The 21841-nt window shown below is 42.9% G+C and overlaps 1 protein-coding gene across 2 annotated transcripts in view; it reads right to left on the reverse strand.

The window, feature by feature from the left end:
• Nucleotides 1-4449: 4449 nt before the first annotated feature.
• LOC139384936 (CD276 antigen-like) overlaps nucleotides 4450-21841 on the reverse strand; it is an 81244-nt gene continuing 63852 nt past the window's right edge. Inside the window, exons 7-8 of one of the 2 annotated variants that reach the window (XM_071129847.1) lie at nucleotides 15347-15385; nucleotides 4450-5380 (exon numbers count right to left, since the gene is read on the reverse strand). In XM_071129847.1, coding sequence (XP_070985948.1) covers nucleotides 15363-15385 — 23 coding nt within the window. In that variant the 3' untranslated portion in view covers nucleotides 4450-5380; nucleotides 15347-15362. The remainder of the gene's footprint in view (nucleotides 5381-15346; nucleotides 15386-21841) is intronic. The other variant, XM_071129848.1, reaches the window with a different exon arrangement.

Here is a 21841-nt window from a genome sequence, read left to right on the forward strand (position 1 = left end):
GCTCCTCAATCCACCTCTCCCTCTGCCATCACCTGCAATTCCCTAGTCTCTCTCTAGACAGATGTGCCAATGTACCAATTTTCTGGTTTACATGCCACTGCCTACGTCACTGATTTATCCGCTTGTTGCTCACATCCCCTGGACACAAAATAGCAGCTAGCAAGATGGAGATCACAGAGGTTCTTTTTAATGAGTGCATTCTGCAAATGGCTAATTTGCATCATCTACCTTCACTAAAACAACTGCAAAGAACTGGCCTGCGAACTTTGGTTGCGAATTGCGATGTTCTGGCATGTCTGCCTCGTGATTTGTTGGGGGAGTTGTCTGTCTGAAGAGGACATTCCCCGGAACAATTTTTTCAAAATTAACCAAGAGTCTGTCATTAATCCCAGACCCTAGTTATTTCTGTTGCCTAGGGTCTGGGTTTCAGGGATTTGCCAATCCCCAACACATTAACAATCATCACGTCCTGGCTCTCTCAGCACCTGCCCTGGTTGCTGCTGCACCCTAGGGATGGGAGGTGTTCAGTGGTCTACTTAGGGCCTTCAATACTTACTGCTTCTCTATCTCTGTGTGGTGTGAATAACCCAGTTTTATCAGGATCAACCATCCTTTAATATCTTACATAAAGACTTAGAAACAGTCACAGAATGTCTGGTATGGTTCTGGCATTGTGAAACTGATGAAGTTGTTGTTGGACATAGTGACAAGAAAACAAAGGCATCAAATAAAACAAAAGCTTTTGATCTTTACATTTACTGGGATTGAGAGGGACAGTAAAAACACATGACATAAAAGCATACACTTAAAAGGATATCCCATGGGTGTACTGCTTGGTAGCTAGAGACGAGTGACAGTAATACTCAATTATGATATGACATTAACAGTAAAACATCTAGGAAAAGCTTTGATGCATTTATAAAAATTAAAACAAGATACATCAAAGGGATATAAAGACAAGCAAATCATCCTATGAGTGACAACTCTGCATTCCCTATGCTTACTTTATCCATGACACGCAATGTGCATTGATAAGGAGTCAAAGTTGCCGTATGTCGGCCTTTATAAATATGACCTTGCGCCCCTGGTCGTGTCCCTAATGTAACATAGCTACAAACATTTATGTTGATACATGAACAAGCTCTTATTTCATTAGAAGCCAAACATGCTCAATGGAACATGGGCCTATTTTACAAATTAGCTGATGCAATTGTTTGAAGTTCAAATATATATGAGGGTTTTTAAATGTAGAAAAAAACACGTATGTATGAGTACAGATTCAGAACAAGTGAGACACATTTCATATGAACCGATATTTAGTGGCCAACTGGAAACAGTATAACGTGTTCATTGGCATAGTTTTTGCTGAGCATGTAAAACCCCTGACAGCTGAAATCTGTCACTTATTTCCCTCTTAGAATGGCTGTCTTTACAGAGACAACGCCTTTGGAACATGAATGCCACAACAAATCGGGACATTATTACGATTCCACGTCTTTGTCAGAGAACAAATGCCTCATTTCACAATACTCTCAGATCAAAATACCAAAATAAAATTAAATAATGGCAGTTTTGCTGCATTTAACAATTTTCATCTCTGTGGTGCTTCATCCTTCCATCCCTGTCCTCTAAAAATGAGTCTCTGTCATCTGTCTTCTGTAAAGCCTAGTGTCAACAGCACACGTCCAGTAAGCCTGCTTACCATTCAGAGGGGAACAGAGTAGTGTTAGCGATTCACAGGTGCTTTCAAACTTGTTTTCTTTCCCAGCATGATTACATACTCTTGAGGAATTTTTATCTGAGCCTCTATTGAAACGGTTTTGTCCTTCAAGATATCCTGGTCCGGAGGTAAAACACTAAGAAAGAACAAACTTTCCCTTTTGAAAATGAAAACAATAACAGCCTCTCTTCAATGTGAGCGTTCGGTAAACTGTGGAGTACCAATCTATCCCTTGTGTGACCTGATCACCTTTCAAATGACAACAACATTGATCTACTGTGACAGTACAATTCAGGGGGAAGCGTTGCAACATAAACATGCTTTCAAACCTTGTTTTCATGTTTTGATTGATGAGCAGCGTCTTCGATTTGGTATTTTTGCCCATCTGTTCCTCAGAGCTGTCAATGTCTTGACAATCCTGACAGTTTTCTCCATGCTAACTTATTTCCTAAAAGATGCAGAGGTCCAAGGGACGTTGATGTGTAATGTTTCTCCTTTTCAAGTCCTATTACACTTTTTAATAAATGTACCTCTCTGTCATAAATAATTACCCAGATAATCAAAACTATCAAATTAAATCATAACTATTAAGTCTGTCCAAAAACACAGTATTAAACTATGACTGGATAGTCAACATTGGCTTTTGGAATTGAATCTTCACAAATAGTTGAATCGTGTGTTTTTCTCTGTCTAGCGGTGGGTATAACACCCTGGAGCATGGCTGCTACCAGTAGTTCTTCATCTATTATTGAGTATATTGCACTTTTTAAGCACCATGTGCTAAAGTTTCAAAGACACTTCTCTCGTCCCTTGGTTACCAACGGCTGTTTTATTGATTGCTTTCTTTCTCCATACTAAATACACATCTCAACCCCCCTGGCGAGAAGAGAACTATACCGTTTCAAATGTCTGCTGTGAGTTTTTCTCCATTGCTCAACAAACTGTGATATTCAGGTTAACTTTCCACTTATTCCAAACAACACAATAGAACAAACAATCTGGCTACAGACTCCGGACTCTAGAATAGCATTTGACGCAAATATTTTTTACAGAGAGTAATCTTGATTTGAAAGTTTCTCTACAGTACAGGACCCTCTGGGCACAGACATCAATCAGTTCAACGTCTAGCATTGATTTACATTTGGTTGAGTTGTTTAACTAATGTGAATTCAATGTGAAATCAACAACAAAAAAATCACAATGTCATTCTATTTCTGTTAAAAATTGGATTTTGCTCCCATAACCCAATTTTTAACAGAAATATAATGACATTGTGATTTTTGCTAATCGAATTAGTTGTCCACGTTGATACAATGTCATCACTTTGATTATTTTTCTTGAAACAGCATTGGTTCAACCAGTTTTTGCCCTGTGGGGTAGCTTCTCTGTTGGCACATTCAAAGAAACCTACTTCCCAATGAAAAGAGGCCCTAATCTGACATGATGAGTTATATACTTGAGGACTGGGAATCTGCATCAATATGAAGGGAAGTGGATCGTTTATAGGGCTAACAAGCCATTCTGATTGCCAAAAATCACAAAATCTACAGAGTGGAAGTGAAAGTGATTTGAAATTACAGCATTGTGCTATGCGTGACAGTCTTCCAAATGAATGAGGGCTCAGTGTTTGGTCCACTTGTCTCGCTAGAATGATGATTTCAATCTGAAGGTGCAGCAACAGTGTCTTAAGAAGCAGTCAGTGACAGGACCAGTCATTGAGTCTGGTGAAGAGTTCATGCTCCATCTCAGCTTGATGGAATTGATGGGAGAAAACTTACAGAGACATTGAAGTCTGAAGACGTTTGTATGACATACTTTAAAAAATTTACGAGTTTGGTTTCAGTTTCCCCTGTTCGTTACTCATTCTTGCACAGTAATCCCCACATGCCATCTGCCCCCTATTCCTCACCTGTAAGATTTAGAACTCCTTGCAGACATCCTGAATTTAGGGAGGCCAGGCAACATAGTATAGACTTTGAAGTAGAAACTGTTTCAAGGCTGGCATTTTCTTTCTTAAATCCCATGACATTTCCTCCCTGCGTGTCACTCCCAGAATGAGAGTGACACGGAGAGGGGGCAACCAAATAAACCCTTCCTAGGGGCCGAAGCCACTAATCTGTAATTTAATTTCAAGCGGGTGTCTGGGCCATGAGGACACATGGCAAGGTCAAGGGCTACTGTACAGAGAACGAGAGAGAGATGTGGATTTGGAAGCACAGCCTTGGGTTTGATCAACAGCTTCATCCAGCTTAGAGGGAATAGTGATGGGCTTGGGGTGTGGGTTGAGGTGGGGTGGGGTGGCTTCTCAGAGAAAGCCAGCCTGTCTTTTACACCAACCCAACCGCAGCCACTTATTTCACACACGACAGTAACAAATACTCCTGGAGGAAATTCATTATTCAAAACAACTAAGATGTTTGGGATGAATAAGCATCTGCAAATCCCTAAGAACATGAGAGCATAACTGGAAATTTAACACGTCTGGCTAGATCTGCATGTAAATGAAAGATTTGTATTACTTTTCACCATTATTCTTGTTTTCCTCATTATGTAGAGGAGTGTAGTCAGAGATAAATCAGCTCTAATGGAACAGTGGAGGTATGAATTGTGAGCGGTGTGGCTAATCCCATGGGTAAGGAGATATGTGTAATAGAGTGGACCTTGTTCTCCATGAACACACATGCAGTGACCCTGGGAATGGACACAATAATTACCAGTGACCGCTCGGGAACATTTTCACCATGTCTCTTTAATGCGAATCGGCACTGGGTTATTTTATGGACAGCTTTGGCATTGATACACACATGGACATTTGGCACAAGGACTTGGCACAAGGACTCGAGTACCTGCATACTGTAACAGAACCTATACCATCACCCACCCACCCTTCCAGCCTCCATCTTGAATTCATAAAACATTCCACCTTGGCAGTTAAGAGTAGCTGAGAAGAGTCCATGTTCATTAAAAACCTTACATATAAGGCTGCTGTCAGGTCAGTGAGAGAACCAGGGTGTATCCCATGCACCATTTGCAGTTTGTTCGAGCTTAGCTGGCATTCAATTTCAATTCCTCCAAGTTATTGAATATACGAGAGCGGTAGACACTGACAGGTACAAGTTACTCCACGGGCAACCATTAATTAGTGAGTCAAGGAGTAAATGGAGAACTACACAGCTACACTCCATCTCTGGCAGGCAGACAGCTACGGAGACACCGATGGCAGCCTCAGCTGGGTCATCTCTTAAGCTGCTCACTTCCTATTAGAAATGAGATCCTGGGTCTCTCAAACTTCCTACCTCGATACATAGGGAGCCTGTCACATCCAATGGCGTTCAAGTGGAGTTTCTCTCTAGCATATTGCATAGAAATTAATACGACTCCACATCAGCATTCATATACTGCAGCAGTCTTCGTTAACTGAAAGAGTAGCAGGGGAAGGGAAATGCATAGTGCTGTAATAGGATATGATGGGTTTATGTCTTTTTGAAACCCAGGAGGAAGTGGTCCTGTAGGGATGGGTATGATGGACTCATCATCAGCTCAGTAAGGCCTGGACACTGTGTGGGTAAGAGACAGTGGAACCAGTCTCTCCGTCGATGGATAGGTGTAGTGGGATTAAATACCAGACTCATCGCTGTCTCACCGTCTGCCTCCTCACTTCTGAAATGAAAAAAAGGATTGTGTTAGAGAGAGGGAGGATGTCAGACCAAAACCTTATGGGGAATTGTGCTATGGAGAAAAAACATTACAGAGACACTTTCTTATTCCAACAGGACAATATTACGGTTTGTTCCTTTTGATTAGACTGCAACATCTCAGTCTTTATTCAGTTGACCTGTTTTCCATATGACAGCTAACTCTTCTAAACTTTTAAGGAAGTCTGCCCACTCCAGTCCCAATAGAACCCTCCACACAACCGCTAATGCTACCACAGCAAATGAAACTGCTCTCCCTGAAATCATTAAACTGGTTGGAAAATTAACTCAGACACACAGGGTTTAATGTCACACATGAAGCTCTCCTAGTTTAAGATTTTAAAAAGCAATATGTAGCGGGGTATAACCGTAGAGGTTCAGGTTAGATATGTAATTACAGTGCATCACCCATAGCTACCTGAAACCTACTGCTCTGGACTTCCAATTGAAAAGAAAATATACAAGAAATATAATATTTTAATTTTTCAGTAAAATAATAATTTAAAGATGCACGTGAAAGGAAATATATTAAAACACAAAGTTTGAGGTAGAGGAATACTTTATGCATTATGACATTTTGCAGTAGCCTACATGCTCTGTGTTCCAGAAAGGCTTCATCTCTACTTCCTGTCCAAACCTGTCATGCTTATAAAGCTCCGTTTGATTCTGATCTGACTCGAAGGACTGAGATTGCAGACCATCAGCAGATGCAATATTCTCAAGCGTGTGGTGAATACTGTCTTGGTCACTTTGGCTGCTGCCACTGTTTGGAAACCTCTCTATCACTTCTTAATCATTACATCTTGTTCCCTTATTGGATCTGTGGTACGTGAGATACAGTTGAAGTTGGAAGTTTACATACACTTTAGCCAAATACATTTAAACTCAGTTTTTCACAATTCTTGACATTTTATCCTAGTAACAATTCCCCATCTTAGGTCAGTTAGGATCACCACTTTATTTTAAGAATGTGAAATGTCAGAATAATAGTAGAGAGAATGATTTATTTCAGCTTTTATTTCTTTCATCACATTCCCACTGGGTCAGAAGGTTACAAACACTCAATTAGTATTTGGTAGCATTGTCTTTAAATTGTTTAACTTGGGTCAAATGTTTCGAGTAGTCTTCCACAAGCTTCCCACAATAAGTTGGGTGAATTGTGGCCCATTCCTCCTGACAGAGCTGATGTAACTGAGTCAGGTTTCTATGCCTCCTTGCTCGCACAAGCTTTTTCAGTTCTGCCCACAAACTTTCTATAGGATTGAGGTCAGGGCTTTGTGATTGCCACTCCAATACCTTGACTTTGTTGTCCTTAAGCCATTTTGCCACACCTTTGGAAGTGTGCTTGGGGTCATTGTCCATTTGGAAGACCCATTTGCGACCAAGCTTTAATTTCCTGACTGATGTCTTGAGATGTCGCTTCAATATATCCACACAATTGTCCTCCCTCACGATGCCATCTATTTTGTGAAGGGCACTAGTCTCTCCTACAGAAAAGCACCCCCACAACATGATGCTGCCACCCCCGTGCTTCACGGTTGAGATGGTGTTCTTCGGCTTGCAAGCCTTCCCCTTTTTCCTCCAAACATAACAATGGTCATTATTGCCAAACAGTTCTATTTTTGTTTCATCAGACCAGAGGACATTTCTCCAAAAAGTATGATCTTTGTCCCCATGTGCAGTTGCAAACCGTAGTCTGGCTCTTTTATGGTGGTTTTGGAGCAGTGGCTTCTTTCTTGCTGAGCGCCATTTCAGGTTGTGTCGATATAGGACTCGTTTTACTGTGGATATAGATACTTTTGTACCTGTTTCCTCCAGCATCTTCACAAGGTCCTTTGCTGTTGTTCTGGGATTGATTTGCACTTTTCACACCAAAGTACGTTCATCTCTAGGAGACAGAGCGCGTCTCCTCCCTGAGCTGAATGACAGTTGCGTGGTCCCATGGTGTTTATACTTGCGTACTATTGTTTGTACAGATGAAAGTGGTACCTTTCAGGTGTTTGGAAATTGCTCCCAAGGATGAACCAGACTTGTGAGGGTCTAAAAAATGTTTTCTGAGGTCTTGGCTGATTTCTTTTGATTTTCCCATGATGTCAAGCAAAGAGGCACTGAGTTTGAAGGTAGGCCTTGAAATACATCCACATGTACACCTCCAATTGACTCAAATGACGTCAATTAGCCTATCAGAAGCTTCGAAAGCCATGACATAATTTTCTGGAATTTTCCAAGCTGTTTAAAGGCACAGTCAACTTAGTGTATGTAAACATCTGACCCACTGGAATTGTGATACAGTGAATTTTAAGTGAAGTAATCTGTCTGTAAACAATTGTTGGAAAAATGACTTGTGTCATGCACAAAGTAGATGTCCTAACCGACTTGCTAAAACTATAGTTTGTTAATTAACAAGAAATTAGTTTTAATGACTCCAACCTAAGTGTATGTAAACTTCCGACTTCAACTGTATATGCGACACACACATACACTAAAAAACCCTCATACCTTCACGTCTTCACGTCACGTCAGTCAGACTCCTGACTGAATAGACTAGGAATTTAACACAGACGATCCAAACTTTCTCTCTATCCAAGAGCTCCAGCAGACAGACATCAGGAGGACAGAACCATCCCATCCCACTTCTTCTTAGCAGGTTGAGACGCTGCATGCTGACGGACAGTTTCATTTACAGCCAGTGCAGGGGATTGCACACTAATTTACTCAGGCTATAGGAGACTGTTTCTTGAAAGCAGCAGAGTGTCGGGTTCATTCTAATGAACCACTGTAAATCCACACGGCACTCATTTCAGCCCTCATTTGCATTGAAATGGAAGTGCCATATTTCATTCTCTTCCTTGGTAACCTTCCACCACTTATTTATATATTTGGAGAACCCTGTACAGGGAGCCACGGGCACACTGTTTTCAGACATTGACGTAAATGACAACAATCTGAGTCATTATCAGAGAACAACTCCATGTGGGGGATGCTGACATCAACACAGACGTTTCCAGAAGTCAATATGCAGCTTTGGAGAGAACTTAAAACTGACAAGGTAAGACAGGTTTCCCATAAGGCATTATGAAATACACAGAGTCCTTATAAAGATGCTCTACCTAGGTCTTATCTACTTCATTTATTGAACACTTCATTTGTATAATTTGTCTAATTTGTATAAATGCATGTGGTATATGCATTGTAACATTGCTGGTGGCAAGCACACCATGATGAATTATTACAGACATGACAATGATAAATAATACTCGGAGAAAACCATTCCGTCTTACCCTCTGAGACGTCAGTCACAGATTCAGTGACTGTCACCTCAATGCAGCGTCATTCATCACACACATGCCAAATAAATGTCATATGTACCTTTCCCCATATTTTTATTTTGTGGTGTGATTTCCCCCCTCCAATTTCCTCCAAGCCCCCCTGGTGTTAATTATCAGGCTTCTTTCCCCTAGAGCAGCACAGAGCTGTGGAAGTGCATTAATCTTGATTCTCCACTCCAGTACAAAGCCTTGTTTGAAGAGACTCCTGTGGTAAGCCCCAAAGGCGGAGTGATTCAGAGTCAGAAGGAGAGAGAGGAGAGGGAGAAAAGAGTTGCAGATCGCTCTGTGTTTACACTGGGAAACTTGGCCGCCTGGCAAAGCAGCATGCAAACCATTCATCCCCTTCTTCCACAGTGTTATAATCATCATCTGTATGATGAATATCAAGCTGTGCGTCTGTGATGACGTCAGACGGGACCATGGGCTGTTATTATTTATTGATTTGGTCTGTAGTGGAGTAATGAGGTCACTTTCATGTCATCATCCCATTCCCATTCAGTGGACTGATGGCTGCTGAGTGGACCTGTCGGTGTTCTGGTGACTAACTAGGAGCTCTACAATTAAATGTGACCCCATTTTATGTTCCACATTTTCTCTCCATCCATGTAATTGAATGGTCTGCTCTCATTGCTGTAGTGTAATTACAAGGTTTTCAAAACATGTTCCTTCGTTAAAAATGTAGTATATAGTGAGCCTTGGATCCAGTGCAGCTAGTACTTGGTGGCAAATCAATGTTAGTGAATTTTTGAGGCTACTATACTGTTCTGCAGCTGCTGGGCTGCTGCTGTCTGGTCACTCTGCTCCCTCTCATCTAATATGTCATCCACATCACTGCACAGATACAGACAGAGACAGCAGCACACTCTCTGACAGACACGTCTATCGCCCTCACCTAGGATTTTATCTTTAATTAACACAGGTCATTCCAGATATTTCCGCCAACGGAAAGACAGAGATTGTATTATGATTTCCATGACAGGAAGTTGTTTTAAGCCTGTGTCGGGTCGAATAATCATTAATTGCACTGTCATCACTGTGGCTGAGTGACAGAATTCATGAGAGCTCATTTATTTAAACAGTCACAGTGTCTAGGTTGAGGAAGGTGATCCTTTTGAAACCTTCTAGAACTGGAATTCTGAGGGCTTTAAATGGCAAAAAATGTTATGCCCTTGATTTCTTGTAAATCGTTAGTCCTCAGTTCTAGAATAATTTCTCATTATGAAATATTGTTCTACAGCATTGAGGCACGAAGCCCAGTTTGTCAACACAGTGATACACATCTTTCAGCCCAGATGCCTTCCATTTGGAGCCATGTATTTTCTCCCTGAGATTTATAACACTGACTCTTAGGCTGCATTTACACAGGCAACCCCATTCTGATCTTTTTTCACTAATTGGTATTTTGACCAATCAGATCAGCTCTGAAAAAGATCTGATGTGAAAAGATCTGATGTGATTGGGCTGACTGTGTAGTATTTTGTGTAAACGCAACCTTAACGTCTGCAAATCCAGCATATTTGTGCCTATTCCCATTTGGGTATGTTAACTACTCTGTATTTACATTTCTGCCTTCTGTAATTCTCTTGATGTTCTCAACACACACCTTTCCTTCTTCTGACAATAGTTTAGCAGTATGTAATTCATTTAGCCAATTTAAAAGAACATTGTTTCAACACAATTATACCGGCTCATATTTGAAATGACATTTGTAAAAGGTGTAAACAAGTCTGAAGATGTGTGCTACTGTGTACTGTATGCCAGTGGAGGCCTCTATAAAAGTCCCAACCCTAGTTGGACAACTCATGTGGCCAATGAGAGAAGAGACAACAGTGCAGGCACCAGGCTCCCGGGCCTCTGCCCCGGTGGGGGTGATGGAGGACATGATGAATGCTCTGGAGGAGTGTCTCTCCATCCATGTAATGCAGGGGGATTGGACAGTCATGCCAGGGGCATCAGGACAGCAGCGACCAAAGACCCTGAGCCAGGTATATTAAGTGTTGCTGACAGCCAGGTGACACCAGAGCTCTGTGTTGTGTTGACTGCACACGACTCAGTACCATGTCACCATGATGGAGTGATAAACAGTCTTCAGGATCCATAGATCACCTGAGACACTCCATATGTAATGTATATATGTACCTCTGCATGCATACCGTAGCCCACCGCACTGCACTGTCACGGGGCCCCAAGGCAGTGGGTTGTAGGGAGGGTGGAGGGACGGTGGGTGGTCTCCATGCTGTGTATTACATAACAAGGCTCTCATCTGGATTATGAGTAATCTATGCTAGTTAATTGAGCCCAGAGGCAGTTGGTTTCAATGAAGCCTCCTGTATTTTTTTTGGTGCAAAATAGAAGAAAAATATCTCTCAGAGGAGCGGGGCTCTCTGTCGAGAGGCAAACAGAGCAGAACTCCTGCCGTGTTCATTAGCTGTCATTGATCAGTGATTCAGTCCCCACACTCCCACTGCACACTGATATTACGAGTTCCTTGTCATGAAAATCGTTATTAAGGTATAAAAAAAAAACTGAAAAAACAAGTGCAGCCAGCCCAGCAACTTTGGTCCTTATATTAGATTTTTCTCTGCACTATTCTGATGCATATGGCTTCGCTCCAAACCTCTCCAAGCAAAGCTACAAAATACTATGCAGTCAGTGATATTCTGAGCAGCACAACTATCCATCCTAGACCATCCTCCAATATCAATATGATGCAGTTTTTTTGAACATCTCTTTATTGGCTTTCCCTCATCATCCAGTAGCTGGTGCTTCTGTACAGTACAGTATTATATGGTTGCAGACTCATTATCCTGATAAATGGCTGAGACAATAAGCTAAATAATGCACATAGCCAACACCTCCCGGGAGAGCTCTAGCCCAGCGTAAGTGTCCTGTCTGACATCATCAACATCAGACGAGCCTCGCCGCGGCGCTGACACAACAGTGACCTGAGGAGCCGCATCGCCGCCTGCCCTCTCCCCGGACGTACCCAAAGGTCCCACCGACACACCAGGCGAAGCTTATTCCTCACCTCACACCAGCTCTCTTGCTCTCGGTGTCTCTCTCTCTCTCTCTCTCTACGATGAGCCACGGCACGGCAGCTATACCTTAAATGCTCTAGGAACCATTTCCCATTTTTATATCTCACTGTATTTCTTCTCCTAGTTATCTCTTCCTCATTCTTATAAAAAAAGAGAAGAGTGGGGCTCCTCAAAGTGATGTGTCGTCTCTGCTCCCTAAAACAGGACAGAGACAGAATAAGCCCCTTGGCCAACACTGTAAAACATAACAATGAGATAGATTCTTAGAATGACAGTCCAGAGTTTAAGTGGATATACAGGGGGAAATTAAAATCAATATTTTAGAGCTCTAGTAGAAAAGAGGGTGGAGAGGGCCATTATCTAGAGCTAATTGTACCTATAGGGCCTGTCCTACTAGACGTATTAATATCTACTCTCTCATTGGAATTCATTTGTGGTACTGGCTGTTGCTGGATGACTAGGCCATATCTGTCTCTCTGCCTCTCCTCTCTCACATTCACACAGGATTTCCTTTATTCTCTTTGTGTCTGGCCTTGACAATACATCCTCTTTCCATTGGCAGATATAATATCAGGGCATGTGTGCTGCAGCTCCCAGTACAATGGGATTCTGAGGTTCTCTTCGCATGACTCATTTGGAGTAATATGTCCTCCTGATTAACGTGGATCATCATATTGTGTCAAACGTACACGTTTACACTGCATATCTCACCATGCTATAGCCGATAACAAACGCAATCGGGCTGTCTATTAGCCTTTCAGGTAAAAGCCGACTAGCAGACAAGGTGAGAGTCCTCCACTATGAATGACACTTCCCTCAAGGACACACAGTCCTCTGTGAGGAATTACATGAGATGCTTCACCATTGTTCAATGTTTCAGCGAGCACTCACTATGGCTAATTATTAACCATGGCAACAGCTCTGGATGTGAACACAGTATGGACACGCAAGGTGAGTGAATTCCATACCCAGTGGCCTGCAGTTGTTGTATGAAACATAAGAATAGAAAATGATAATGAATCACATATAAACAGATATATCAAGAAGGTTAAAGGTTTTATGAAAACAAAATGTCCCATGACACTAAAACAAGATAATCAGATGCACTGAACTTACGTTATTTAATAAGATATGCTGCACTCTGCATAAATGAGGTAATCGATAAAATGGCCACAGAAATATTAAAATAATTGATCAGTGGTGATTCAGCAGGAAAATATGGTTTACAGGATATTGGCCTGCGACAGTGTTAGGACTGAATGTGAAGGTCAGGGCGTAGTAATGTCAGATAACCTCACAGCCAGTGGCTCAAATGGCACCCTATCCCCTATATAGTGCACTACTTTTGAGCAGGGCTTATAGGATTCTATAGGAAACAGGGTGCCATTTTGGACGCAGACAGTGACTCTTGGTGCCTCTACTTTATTTGGGGTAGTTAGAGGAAATGAGTTCCTCCACCCTCTATCATCATGGTTGACCCTCTCAGCAAATTATATTTTTATGGCTTGATCCAATCAATGTATAATAAAAACATACTGTGACTGTATATAGACACACAATAAAGATATTGATATCACTGTCTTGACACCAAATAACTTTGCTTTGTGTTATTACAGCAAGAGAAACATCTGTATAATTTGCATAGTAACATAATATGTGTGAGTTGACAAAGTGTGGTGGTGAAATGCAGTGTCAGCTCCTTCACTCCAGCTGGCCCTCGTGATTATTCTCCAAATGTGATTAATATAATTATAGGGAAACTACCCCATCCTCTTATTAACAGATCCATGTCTTGAACCCCTAAACCTGCCCTATGAAATCCAGCTATTTTATGGATGGAAGGAAAATAAAGAGGCGGCTCCCACACTGCATTCATTGCTTCCTTTAATGTGACAGGTTCAATCTTAGTCAGGCCAAAATTGATGAAAGCTTCTGAAACGTCTCTAAAAATATCCACGAGCAATATCAAACATGCTTGTCATAATGAAAGAGGAAAATATAGATTTCACAGAAAAAGCTGTGGTGACAAAAATGTGCTTGGCCTTCACGGCTTTAACCTCCCTCTGTCAGCTAGTGAAGCTTTCCTAAAAGAGCCACAACACAGTTCCCAACCTGGGCTTCCTGGCCCGGGCAGTCCTTTCTCCCAGGCCTAGGCAGGAAGGGTAGGACCAGGGGAGTGAGGTGGAGCCTGACACAGCCTCCCAATGCTTGGCCTGCCGATGGGCCAGCCGATGGGCCAGCCCATCCCTCTCTAAAGACAGGCAGCAGACCAGGGGCCACAGAAACCAGGCTCCAGTCACTGGGTGATGGATGAGGCCTCACAGTCTGCCACTGCATTACTGCTGCTGTCTGTGCATGGTCCACCTGACCCTCACTACAGAGAGACAGGCAGACAGACAGATAGATAGATAGACAGAGAGTATACTGCACTGGGCTGTTCTGTTCTGGGAGAGGGAACACACCACACCACACCATCCAGACACTCCATAAGTCTCTCTAGACAGTGTCGTTACACAGCTGCATGGTAGGCAACCATACTGTACATCCTCTTCAGATAGGAAGCTGAATACTAGAGACTGAACGTCAGAGATATTTCTCCAATAGTTAGATAGCTAGCTAGCTATTTAGTGGCTTGCTTTTGAGGAGTGTGTATGGCTACATGGCAGGCAGGGTTTGGTAGGTTACTTTCTAAATATAATCCGTTACAGTTACTATTTACCTGTCCAAAATGGTAATCAGTAAAGTACATTTTGGATTACCCAAACTCAGTAGTATAATCTGATTACTTTCAGTTACTGTTGGATTACTTCCCCTAGATCCATTACAAGAAGGCAAACAGGATCCTTCTGTCACGCCCTGACCTTAGAGAGCCTTTTTATTTCTCTATTTGGTTAGGTCGGTGTGTGATTTGGGTGGGCATTCTAGTTTTTCTATTTCTTTGTTGGCCGGGTATGGTTCCCAATCAGAGGCAGCTGTCTATCGTTGTCTCTGATTGGGGATCATACTTAGGCAGCCTATTTTCCACCTTTAGTTTGTGGGATTTTGTTTTTGTGTAGTGCCTGTGAACACTCCAGTCGTTACGTCTCGTTTGCTGTTTGTTTTTGTTGGTGAGTTTCATTTTAATAAACATGTGGAACTCTATGCACACTGCGCCGTTTTTTTATCTCAATATCAAATCATAACATGCTCTGATTGAGGAAAATCATGTGTTTGACGGCACTGGGCCTTTAACATTAATTGGGCTTTAAGGTGGGTTAGGAAGGAGCTGGAATATTCAAAACCCACTTCTAATGACATTGCACAGAAATACATTTGTCATAGCAACCAATGACCCAAAACATTCCCAAATTCCTGATTGTCCTTCACAGAATTAATGCAGCCTGAGGCTCATTACAGAAGCAGTTACCCACAGCCTCTGCAGACCTTAGGGCCTCGAGAGCACTTACTGCCTCCTGAAAATGAAATGCGAAGACAACATGACATGACACACACAAACGCACCCACACAGACACGCACATACACACATGAAGGATGTGTAATGATGTCACATTATGAGATTCTTACCTGTGTTCTATTGGCTTTAGCTTTTCAGGGGGGTCATGGCTGAAAGACAGAACAACATATGAGAATATGAGCTTCGTAATGCCAGTAAGACAATTAGGATCATAGAACAATACAACATTGTACAGTAGAACTGTTGGCTATTAGCAGCAGAAAGTAGTTCCCAGTAGCATGAGATGTGAACATGTATGTAGCCAGCCTTCATACCTTCTTTGTAATCTGCGTGTAGGGCTGTTCCGGTGACTGTATTACCGCCACACATGAGCCATGTGACCGTTGAGGCACAGTAATCTCCTCTTATGCACTCTTGACATGCATTAGTAGTACCCAACTCACTAAAGACCATCAGGTCGCTAATGGCCTGGTACTCAGGGCTCTATTGTCCCTCTAACCACTCTGACATTAATGCAAATTAAATAGAAAATCCCATCAAACACATCATCAAACAGTGTGTGCTTTTAAAACTCACCTCACTGTGATTGATACATTTGAAGAAAGAAGTTCAACAACAGGTTGAAACTGAATGAAAAACATGGCCATTGTGGATGTTGTTTCAAAGCCTAACACAATTAAATGGGCAGCGCTTTGTAAGGTGATGAACAATTCAAAACACCAATATGCATATTCGAGTTTATGCATACGCATTGGCCTGTGAGCCCAACACCACCCCCCTAAAAAAATAAAAATAATGATTTGTCGTTTCTAGAAAACACCTTTGAGAGTGGACTGCATTATCATGCACACTGGATGGACTGTTTACCTTATGCTACACTCCAAACCTTCTATCCATGAGTCTAGGAGAGAACGTATAGGCCTAAATTGATTGTGCAGGGCGGCTAAGCCTTCAATTTCAGTGAATTTGTATTTGATTTTGAATAGCCTAGAAATAGGGCCTTTTTTATATTTTCATAATTAATAGGCTAACACATTACCTTTAGCTACAGCATATCTCACCACCGTGCATTTCCACCTCCTCCTCTCTCTTTCATTACTTTCACGCAGAGAGAGGGGCTGTCAACAGTTTAATGAAATAGGTTTCGGTGTAAATACATGTTACTCTCGATGTTCCTGATCAGATTTCACTAGGTTTCCCAAATGAAGCACTGGGTAGCTGTAGTAACAGGGTTGGAGAGCCCATGGCATACAGAGTACTGGGTAGTTGTAGTAACAGGGTTGGAGAGCCCATGGCATACAGAGTACTGGGTAGCTGTAGTAACAGGGTTGGAGAGCCCATGGCATACAGAGTACTGGGTAGCTGTAGTAACAGGGTTGGAGAGCCCATGGCATACATAGTACTGGGTAGCTGTAGTAACAGGGTTGGAGAGCCCATGGTATACAGAGTACTGGGTAGCTGTAGTAACAGGGTTGGAGAGCCCATGGCATACAGAGTACTTGGTAGCTGTAGTAACAGGGTTGGAGAGCCCATGGCATACAGAGTACTGGGTAGCTGTAGTAACAGGGTTGGAGAGCCCATGACATACAGAGTACTTGGTAGCTGTAGTAACAGGGTTGGAGAGCCCATGGCATACAGAGTACTGGGTAGCTGTAGTAACAGGGTTGGAGAGCCCATAGCATACAGAGTACTGGGTAGCTGTAGTAACAGGGTTGGAGAGCCCATAGCATACAGAGTACTGGGTAGCTGTAGTAACAGGGTTGGAAAGCCCATGGCATACAGAGTACTGGGTAGCTGTAGTAACAGGGTTGGAGAGCCCATGGCATACAGATTACTTGGTAGCTGTAGTAACAGGGTTGGAGAGCCCATAGCATACAGAGTACTGGGTAGCTGTAGTAACAGGGTTGGAGAGCCCATGGCATACAGAGTACTGGGTAGCTGTAGTAACAGGGTTGGAGAGCCCATGGCATACAGAGTACTGGGTAGCTGTAGTAACAGGGTTGGAGAGCCCATGGCATACAGAGTACTGGGTAGCTGTAGTAACAGGGTTGGAGAGCCCATGGCATACAGAGTACTTGGTAGCTGTAGTAACAGGGTTGGAGAGCCCATGGCATACAAAGTACTGGGTAGCTGTAGTAACAGGGTTGGAGAGCCCATGGCATACAGAGTACTAGCTAGCTTCAGGAACAGGGTTGGAGAGCCCATGGCATACAGAGTACTGGGTAGCTGTAGTAACAGGGTTGGAGAGCCCATGGTATACAGAGTACTTGGTAGCTGTAGTAACAGGGTTGGAGAGCCCATGGCATACAGAGTACTGGGTAGCTGTAGTAACAGGGTTGGAGAGCCCATGGCATACAGAGTACTTGGTAGCTGTAGTAACAGGGTTGGAGAGCCCATAGCATACATAGTTTGGGTGGAATATCACATGTCGCGCAGCGAGAGGCTGCATGCTCCTCAAACAGTGGTTAATGCATGGAGTGAAATAACCAGAGTAGCCTGAAAACCAAACCAGCAGGAAAGCGGCCTCCATTCACTATTAGAGTGCATATGGATGGCCTGTCTTTCACCTCTGTCCCTGTTCCTACCCATTTAATAATGGGCCTTTCTAAATCCAAACAAATGTTACATATTAGTAAAGACAAGATTAAATTGAGAATAGTGAGCAACATGTGAAGCCTGAGGAAAGGAACATAGCACAAGATTTATTTTGCTACTTTCACAAACATCAATAGCCTATAGTCAGTTGCATCATGCAGCCCACATTTGTTTTGATTTCTAGGACATTCTAAGGTTTGTATCATTCACAACTAAAGTTGCCAAATAACTCTAAATCTAGTGTATCTGACCTGTTTCCAATCAATTTTTACGCCCAACAGAGCCACTTCATATGCGCACTCGCTCCTGAATGGGAAAAATATCCTTTCTATTTCATTCAGCAAAGTTAAATTAGATTATTCTTACTATGAAATCATATAATATAAAATAAGGGCACAGGACTTATAAGCATATCTTGTAGCTAAATGAACAAGCCTACAGCCTATGGCATAGATAGGATAACATACAGTAGGCCAACTCATATTCTGTTCTTCTGAAATAAAATGTCTTCATATCATAATGTTTCTTTAGACATGCCTAAAATAAACAATAGATTTATTGTGATGGTGTATATTACATAAAAATGTTTCCATGTAAACTCAGCAAAAAAAGAAACGTCCTCTCACTGTCAACTGTGTTTATTTTCAGCAAACTTAACATGTGTAAATATTTGTATGAACATAAGATTCAACAACTGAAGCATAAACTGAACAAGTTCCACAGACATGTGACTAACAGAAATGGAATAATGTGTCCCTGAACAAAGGGGGGGGGGGGGGGGGTCAAAATCAAAAGTAACAGTCAGTAACTGGTTTGGCCACTAGCTGCATTAAGTAACGCGAGTGACTCTCTTCCTCATCGACTGCACCAAATTTGCCAGTTTTTGCTGTGAGATGTTATCTCACTCTTCCAACAAGGCACATGCAAGTTCCTGGACATTTCTGGGGGGAATGGCCCAAGCCCTCACCCTCCGATGCAACAGGTCCCAGTGTAACGTTCATTTCTTCGACGATAAATGCAAATCCGACCATCACCCCCTAGCACCTTTTGCCAGTCCTGTCTGGTCCAGCGACGGTGGGTTTGTGCCCATAGGCAACATTGTTGCCGGTGATGTCTGGTGAGGAACTGCCTTACAGCAGGCCTACAAGCCCTCAGTCCAGCCTCTCTCAGCCTATTGCGGACAGTCTGAGCACAGATGGAGGGATTGTGCGTTCCTGGTGTAACTCAGTCCCGCAGGTGTGATGTTATGATGTACCAATCCTATGCAGGTGTTGTTACACGTGGTCTGCCACTGCGAGGACAATCAGCTGTCTGTCCTGTCACCATGTAGTGCTGTATTAGACGTCTCACAGTATGTACAATTTATTGCCCTGGCCACATCTGCAGTCCTCCTGCCTCCTTGCCGCATGCCCAAAGCACGTTCACGCAGAAGAGCAGGGGCCCTGGGCATCTTTCTTTTGGTGTTTTTCAGAGTCATTAGAAAGGCCTCTTTAGTGTCCTAAGTTTTCATAACTGTGACCTTAATTGCCTACAGTCTGTAAGCTGTCAGTGTCTCCTGACCCCTCCTGTCTCAGCCTCCAGTATTTATGCTGCAGTAGTAGTTTATGTGTCGGGGGGCTAGGGTCAGTTTGTTATATCTGGAGTACTTCTCCTGTCCTATTCGGTGTCCTGTGTGAATCTAGGTGTGCGTTCTCTAATTCTCTCCTTCTCTCTTTCTCTCTCTCGGAGGACCTGAGCCCTAGGACCATGCCCCAGGACTACCTGACATGATGACTCCTTGCTGTCCCCAGTCCACCTGGCTGTGCTGCTGCTCCAGTTTCAACTGTTCTGCCTTAATATTATTTGACCATGCTGGTCATTTATGAACATTTGAACATCTTGGCCATGTTCTGTTATAATCTCCACCCGGCACAGCCAGAAGAGGACTGGCCATCCCACATATGCTCTCTCTAATTCTCTCTTTCTTTCTCTCTCTCGGAGGACCTGAGCCCTAGGACCATGCCCCAGGAATACCTGACATGATGACTCCTTGCTGTCCCCAGTCCACCTGACTGTGCTGCTGCTCCAGTTTCAACTGTTCTGCCTTATTATTATTCGACCATGCTGGTCATTTATGAACATTTGAACATCTTGACCATGTTTTGTTATAATCTCCACCCGGCACAGCCAGAAGAGGACTGGCCACCCCACATAGCCTGGTTCCTCTCTAGGTTTCTTCCTAGGTTTTGGCCTTTCTAGGGAGTTTTTCCTAGCCACCGTGCTTCTACACCTGCATTGCTTGCTGTTTGGGGTTTTAGGCTGGGTTTCTGTACAGCACTTTGAGATATCAGCTGATGTACGAAGGGCTATATAAATAAATTTGATTTGATTTGATCTTAATGACCTTTCCACAGGTGCATGTTCATTAATTGTTTATGGTTCATTGAATAAACATGGGAAACAGTGTTTGAACCCTTTACAATGAAGATCTGTGAAGTTATTTGGATTTTTACGAATGATCTTTGAAAGGCAGGGTCCTGAAAAAGGGACGTTTATTTTTTTTGCTGAGTTTAGATGTTCCAAAAGCACGCATCAGCGGCTTGGATGCATGGAGGCCTGGAGAAGCTAAACGTGTTTATGTTAATTTGTGGTCAAATTACAGTGAAACCAGTATTGTTTTGCATGACAATAACAGAATTTCATGAATTCCACAGCCCTATTTGTGGGGCTATAGGTCCAAAACATCAGACAACTCTGGAGGTTCACATTAGTTTACAGTATTTACCCAACCTTATCATGACTCTCCCTAATGAACGAATGAGGCGGGATTACAATCTAACGGTTGTCTCTCTCTTTAACCCCCAACCCCCTGTCCCTCCCTCTCTCCTCTCATCTCCTGTGTGTGTGTGCACCAACCTTGCCCAGGCTAACAGGAAGCAGAGGGCACAGTGCTTTATTTAATTAGCCACTGCAGCGGAGTGCTCATGTGGAACCGACGCGTAGTGCGCCCTGGAACACTAAGGGGAGGCAGATCAGGGGAGTGAGATGGATTGACGACACGTCACCCCCCCCCCCCCCCCCCTTCACTGGGCTGCAGGGGTACGGGTCACACGACAGGGAAGGGAGGGACAGATGACGTTTGTGTGCATGGAATTCATCCTGGGAATGCTTGTTGCTGTCCCCTAAACCCTGCTCGACTAATGGAGAGCCTTGCCCCTGGGTGTACAGTATACCTCTTCTCCCAGAGACACGTCCTGCAAGCTCTTTGCAATTACTTTATCTAATATTCTGATCAGTGCTACGTGCTGTCAATGGGCCTCCATGTTGTTGTGATGCAGAATGCTGCTGACTGCTTTCATTAGGTCTGACAGCGCTCATTATTCCACATGATTTAGGAGCAGCTATCCCTCCGCTATCTCTCTCATATTGTGACAATGATCTGCTGGCCTTCTCTTCCCGGACCAACAGATAACCCTTGAGAAGAGGCTAAACCCTGCTCAGTACGCAAAGCACACGCCATTAACAGTTCAAAGAGGAGAGAGGGAAACCTTCTAGCAACACACTAGCTAACAGTATCTTGCCAAGTAGTACGGTAATATATGAAAAGCCAATGAAATATCCAACATTGTAGGGACACAATTAGCAGAGTCAGGTGCTGGTCTTCTCATGTGTTTTGATTATAAGAAAGGTCCCACCCACAAATTATGCGTGAAAGTAGAACAGAACATGAACATGCCTGAATATTACAGTCCTCATTTTGATGCAATTGGCTTTTTACACCAAAACCCCATTCTCAGGGTGCAGTTCGATAGTGTTGAAGTAAACTCCCTCTTGAGGAAGAAGTGTACTGTACTAACCTAGTGAGGAACACAAGCAGAAGCACACAAGTTATGCAGAGGAACACTTAGCCGTAGAGCACAGGGACGTCTGTTAATTAGCTCTCCTGAAGTTCTTCTGTGGCCCACATCCACTAATGAAGGAATCATAACGACTGTATTTACATATCTTTAAGCAGTAATATGTGACACACT

The sequence above is a fragment of the Oncorhynchus clarkii genome, chromosome 26, assembly GCF_045791955.1.
Source record: "Oncorhynchus clarkii lewisi isolate Uvic-CL-2024 chromosome 26, UVic_Ocla_1.0, whole genome shotgun sequence".
NCBI classification, from domain to species: domain Eukaryota; kingdom Metazoa; phylum Chordata; class Actinopteri; order Salmoniformes; family Salmonidae; genus Oncorhynchus; species Oncorhynchus clarkii.